Raw genomic sequence first — 6,925 nt, 5'->3', positions numbered from 1 at the left:
TTCCTATCAAAACAAGAATACAGAGTTATCTCCCATATGTTGTTCGCGAGCAGTGTTCGCGAGCAGTGTTCGCGAGACGAAAATGATTGCAGATTGGCCGACTTCGACAGTGATCTCGATCCGTTCTGTTCTTCACAGTTATGATAAAGACATCGTTCTAAGGTCAAAACAAGTCGAAATTTTGGGACAGCTGCCGGAATGAGACCGTAATATATGGTTTCATCATTGTCAACTGGTTACAGAAAAAGTTGTGTGCTCCAGCGAGCGCCGAAACCAAACGGTTGATTATCACGTGACACTTTTGCCATATTTAGAGTTGTTTGCACAGTAAATACAGCCGCGAAAAATAGCACGCTTGAAACTGTCTTACATATCAATTTCTTTGTAAATTTAAAAATTACACAACACCATAAAAAATCATTATCGACAATCGCGAATCTGCTTACATCCATAACACATTACGAAAAGATCTAAATATGTTAAAAAAATCGATTTCCTCTCCAGACAAGGAAAACCAAGGCATCTTGCCAGGGATAGAATGAGACCCGAAGGGAAGTAACTCATTTTTTACCTGGGTTCAGGATGGTGCGGACCCATGCTTCTCAAATAAGGAAAAATATGCATACTCTTCCGTAGACCCATGCTTTCCAAAGAAGCAAAAACGTGCATCCCCTTCCGTAGTTAAAGTTCCGCGAGAAGTAATTGAATTACATTATTAATTTAATCATTACCGTGCGGACTAAAGCTTTTCAAAGAAGGAAAAATTAACGTGCATACCCTTCTGTAGACGTCGTGGGGCCGTGTGGACCCACGTTCTATTGTATTAATTTCGCTCCACGCGACTTGCTTATTAAGTCAAAAATTAAACAGATCGTAGAAAATGATGTTTAGAGCCAATACCTGAAGGTTTGTGACTTCTCTCCCTAGCTTTTATGTAAGTTCCTTGCACGGCCCCACGATGTCGTCCGTGTGTAGTCTAAATTTGACCTTTGTTTTTGTAATTATTTCTCGCTGAAATGTTATTAATTTTACTGATTTATGTTGATGGCTTGATTGTATGTGTGTGTGTAAGGGGGGGGGGGGGGGAAGGAGGGGGTCGTGAGTGGCGGGGGGGGGGGTCATGCATGTGTGTGTTTGTGTGTGTCAGTGTGCGTGTGTGTATGTGTGTTAGTGTGTGTGTTACTGTGTGTGTGTTCGTGGGAAACACACACACACACACACACACACACACACACACACACACACACACACACACACACACACACACACACACACACACACATACACCACGACCCTCGTCTCGATTCCCCCCTCTACGTTAAAATATTTAGTCAAAACTTGACTAATATATAAAAAGTGCGTTCAGTTTCATTCCGTGAGTTCGACAACTTGACTGAATGTAGTAATTTCGCCTTACGCGACTTGTTTCATTTTAATTTGCCAAGCACACCATGAGGAGCGTGTAATAAATACCACTGATTTAGTTTGCCAAGCACACCACGAGGAGCGTGTAATAAATACCACTGATTTAGTTTGCCAAGCACACCACGAGGAGCGTGTAATAAATACCACTGATTTAATTTGCCAAGCACACCACGAGGAGCGTGTAATAAATACCACTGATTTAGTTTGCCAAGCACACCACGAGGAGCGTGTAATAAATACCACTGATTTAGTTTGCCAAGCACACCACGAGGAGCGTGTAATAAATACCACTGATTTAGTTTGCCAAGCACACCACGAGGAGCGTGTAATAAATACCACTGATTTAGTTTGCTAAGCACACCACGAGGAGCGTGTAATAAATACCACTGATTTAGTTTGCCAAGCACAACATGAGGAGCGTGTAATAAATACCACTGATTTAGTTTGCCAAGCACACCACGAGGTGCGTGTAATAAATACCACTGATTTAGTTTGCCAAGCACAACATGAGGAGCGTGTAATAAATACCACTGATTTAGTTTGCCAAGCACACCACGAGGAGCGTGCAATAAATACCACTGATTTAGTTCGCCAAGCACACCATGAGGAGCGTGTAATAAATACCACTGATTTAGTTTGCCAAGCTCACCACGAGGAGCGTGTAATAAATACCACTGATTTAGTTTGCCAAGCACACCACGAGGAGCGTGTAATAAATACCACTGATTTAGTTTGCCAAGCACACCACGAGGAGCGTGTAATAAATACCACTGATTTAGTTTGCCAAGCACACAACGAGGAGCGTGTAATAAATACCACTGATTTAGTTTGCCAAGCACACCACGAGGAGCGTGTAATAAATACCACTGATTTAATTTGCCAAGCACACCACGAGGAGCGTGTAATAAATACCACTGATTTAGTTTGCCAAGCACACCACGAGGAGCGTGTAATAAATACCACTGATTTAGTTTGCCAAGCACACCACGAGGAGCGTGTAATAAATACCACTGATTTAATTTGCCAAGCACACCACGAGGAGCGTGTAATAAATACCACTGATTTAGTTTGCCAAGCACACCACGAGGAGCGTGTAATAAATACCACTGATTTAGTTTGCCAAGCACACCACGAGGAGCGTGTAATAAATACCACTGATTATTACAATATTCCTTATGCTTGTGTTGGACCTACCATGGGCATTGACATTTTCAGCTACACACTTTTTTTAATTCGTTGATCTTCTTTAAATGTGTATGTGTTGTGGGAATATGTGTTGATGAGACATAATTATGTTGTGGGAATATGTGTTGATGAGACATATGTGTTGTGGGAATATGTGTTGATGAGACATAATTATGTGTGCGTATAACCATCAATCCAAAAACATAATGGCTAACATTTTCATCAAATATGTTTGTGTGACACACACACACCCACACACACACACACACACACACACACACACACACACATACACACACACACACACATACACACACACACACACACACACACACACATTGATGAAAATGAAAACATACACTGGAATGTAATATTTTTATTGCTGCTTGTTTGAGGGAATTTTACCCCGGCAAGACCAACAGAGGCTAAGGTAACAAGGGGGGGGGGGGGGGCTAAAAGTCGCTTTGTTGGTCTCCCGTGGACCCTTACAGGCGGTAGTGACCCTCATCATTTGCACCGTTGCTGATACAGAGAATAGTGCACATCCTGACCGATAACGATGCTGGTGTCTGAGAGAGGAGAGGCTGAATTCTGAATACACAGATAAAGGTTAGCTTTGTACTCTGCGACGATGCAGCCAGGGTCTGCTACACACCGGGCCAGACAGCGCCCCAGAGTGGCACGGAACATTGCAGTCCGGGCGTCATTGTTTCCACGCAGGACACTGTCTGGGTAGGTCAGGAACTCGGCCTGCTGGTCTGACACAGGGCAATCTAAAACATCACAGCGATACTTCTGCGTCATGTAGATACATCAAGGCAGTCAGCACAGGTCAGACAGGACTCGCGCACACACACACACACAGACACACACATATGTTTATATATATATATAACATCAGAAATTGTGAAAGAAACAATTGTAAGTCAGCAGAGACTTTCTTCTGAGATTTGTTAAAATCTCTAAGCAGAGAAAGAGAGAGAAATAAGTATCCCTTCACAGATAGCCTAATGGGAGCATCAGACCCTCCTCTAGGGGGACCGTGATTTACAGAGCAAAGTCCCTTTGTGGGGGACGTATCGCAAGGTAATCTAGTCCTGAGGAGGACCATTGTATTTGTACCCAGACCAGACACGTGTTTCGACACTATTGTGTCTCATCAGTGGTCAGGTGGTACTGATGGCGAGAGTTGTCAACCCATGGTATCCAACTAAGAAGCAAACCACTCTCTGAATGGTAGCTTCTGTTGGCATGGGAGACTACCCTCATCTGACAACCCCAAGGGGATATCTGTGAAGGGAAACACTTTGATTTAAGGCCAAAGTGTAGAATTGATATTTATTAAGAAAGAATTTGGAAATTTAGACAAGTTTTAACCAAGAAATTAGGTTAAAACAAGGGAAATTTGAAAAAGCCTAAAGGGAGGTAACTCTGTACCAGCCTGCAGATCCAGAAATGAATACGCGAACAAGTTAGATCTAATTTTGAAAAGGTTAAACAGGAAAAGCGGTCAACTTTTCACTGCTGTTCAACACAGGACTTGGTAAAGAAGAAGTTTTCTGCAAGACCTCAATTGGATCGCTTTAAAGGCTTTAAACACACATCTGCGGCCCCCGGACCCTCGCTTCAACATTTTAGCCCCCCCCCCCCCCCCCCTAAAAACGTACTGGTCCGGCCCTGAGCTCGAAGAGAGACAGACGTATATATACACACACACACACACACACACACACACACACACACACACACACGCACACACACACACACATACACACACATACACACACACACATACACGCGCGCACACACACACACCCCTACACACGCATACACACACACACCAATAAACACACACAGACACACAGACACACAGACACACAGACAGACACACAACAACCCACATCTACCTAACAACACACATCTACCTAACAACACACATCCACCCAACAACATACATCTACATTACAACACACATCTACCCTACAACACACATCTACCCTACAACACACATCTACCCTACAACACACACATACCTAACAACACACATCTACCTAACAGAACACATCTACCTTTCAACACACATCTACCCAACAACACACATCTACCTAACAACACACATCTACCTAACAACACACATCTACCTAACAACACACATCTACCCAACAACTCGCATCTACCTAACAACACACATCTACCTAACAACTTACATCTACTCAACTCTTCTACCGAACGACGGATCTACCCCAAAACATTAACATTAAAAACAACAGAAGTCCACCCTACTGCATGCATCTACCCAACAGCATAAGCTATTCCAGCCAACATAAACAAATCCAAACAACACACATCCGCCAAACCACACCTATCCACCCAGCAAAACACATCTCCCACGACAAACACTCACTGTCCACACAGACGGCCTGTCCATTGGAGTAGTAGTAGCCGGGAGTACACAGACACTTGCCCTTGAAGCACTCAGCGTTGATGCCGTCAGGACAGTCCGCGTCAGAGTCACACGATCTTTCCAGCCAGGGCACTGAACAACACACACACATCATTTCTTTTCGTTTCATACTTTTTTGTCGATGTCTTTTTCATTACAGTATTGCCCCATCGCTTGGATATCTGGGTCGCTACCTTCTAGTAGAAAGCTAGCAGCAACATAGTCGCGCTACCCAGGTGTGTGTGTGTGAGGTCTGTTTTGTACGTGCCACAGTGGCGACATGGGGGTGGAACATGGATACCGTCTCTGAATCTGCACATAACGTTGACCGTGTTCGTCCCGGCCCGGGCCATTTTAAGGCCTCTTATGATTGGCTCAGGCATCTGTGACTTTGCATCGATGTAACATGAGAGTAGTTTTAATGGCTACTATAATTTGGGCCAGTATCCGCGAAAATCACATTAATTTAATCATTTTGTTTGGATCATACCTTCTATACATTTGTTTTTCTTTCTCTTTTCTTTGACTTTTGGGAAGACGCTCAAGCGTGCCCTTTTAATCGATAAACAATAACATTGTATACTTGGTATCTGTATGTTTAACTGTACATTAATCTGTGGCACAACACATTTAACATGTACTTTTGGCGTGAATTCTTATAATACATAATTGTGTCTGCGGTGTCAAAATTTGCGACATCAACATAATCATGAATCCACACACATACATACATATGCATATGCACATTATACTTAATCATTTTCATTTACAAAATAATCAAACGTCTCAACCCTAATTCGCAATTAACCATTATTTTTAAATCAATAGGCCTACCATATCTAAACTTACTAATACACATTTTTGCTATCAACAAAATATGATTTATAATTTTGTTTGTTGGGGTATGCATTCCTGGTAAATAACCAAACAATACATCATGTTCTGTTAATATAACATTTTCTTTCGTATTAACAAAAATACATCTAATAACATGTTCCCAAAATAACTTCATTTTTCAAAATTTCCAAAAAAAAGTGCTCAATATAATGTATTTCGTTACAAAGACTACACAAATTATTTTCTTTCAACTTCATCTTGTGGAGTAAAATGTTTGTGGGGTAAATATTATGTAATATTGTATTCTGTATTCTGTGTAGACCCTTCCACCAGCATCTTAGACCACTCTTTGTACTTTTTATTTTAATAGATGATTGTCATTTGTTTTACCTCATGTCTGCCCTGTGTGTGATGGTGTGATCGTGACTGCTGTAGTGTGGGCGTGTGTGTGTTGGTGTGTATGTCAGTGAATGTGTGGGCGTGTGTGTGTGTGTGTCAGTGTGTGTGTGGGTGTGTGTGTGTGCGTGATTTTACCAACACTACACTAAATTCCTTGTGCTTTAAATGTTTTTTTAATGTCACTTGGCTCAATAAATACTTTATTCTGTATTCTGTAATATTTTCCATTGAAACAACTTTAATCTTTCCTCGCTTATACATTTAATTGCCAAGAGCCAATATTTCTCGTCAATGGAAATATTTTATTTATGTAACCAGAATTTTACAGAGCAGGGTACGCTTGCTTTTGCATTTGTTAAAATAGCGCGGAACTAATTGGGGGAAGGTTTTTTTAACAGGTCTTGTAGACAGGGCCCAGATTCGTCGCTGGCGTTTCCGTTGGCTGTGTCCTCTCGCAGCGCACGCGCGCGGAGGGCCGTGTGCAAAGCATTATACTCAAAAAGCCGTGTGGCGCTATAACCAACAGTGGTACAAATCTGTTCATACGGGACAATATTACCGTCTATCCATATATCACGTACAACATTCACCTCAGCTTTAATCCAATTTTTAAAACACAAAACATTCTTTTTAAAA

General features: G+C 41.9%; 2 protein-coding genes across 2 annotated transcripts in view; one reads left to right on the top strand and one right to left on the bottom strand.

The window, feature by feature from the left end:
* Positions 1-6,925, top strand: part of LOC138951204 (uncharacterized) — a 336,181-nt gene that overhangs the window by 18,209 nt on the left and 311,047 nt on the right. The window lies entirely within an intron of this gene.
* LOC138951197 (uncharacterized) overlaps positions 3,051-6,925 on the bottom strand; it is a 39,775-nt gene continuing 35,900 nt past the window's right edge. The window contains exons 7-8 of the mRNA XM_070322850.1: positions 5,015-5,146; positions 3,051-3,383 (exon numbers count right to left, since the gene is read on the bottom strand). Of these exons, the coding sequence (XP_070178951.1) occupies positions 3,118-3,383; positions 5,015-5,146 (398 nt within the window). The 3' untranslated portion in view covers positions 3,051-3,117. The remainder of the gene's footprint in view (positions 3,384-5,014; positions 5,147-6,925) is intronic.

Source organism: Littorina saxatilis, linkage group LG16, assembly GCF_037325665.1.
Source record: "Littorina saxatilis isolate snail1 linkage group LG16, US_GU_Lsax_2.0, whole genome shotgun sequence".
Classification (NCBI taxonomy): domain Eukaryota; kingdom Metazoa; phylum Mollusca; class Gastropoda; order Littorinimorpha; family Littorinidae; genus Littorina; species Littorina saxatilis.
This window is presented reverse-complemented; position numbering and strand designations above follow the sequence as displayed.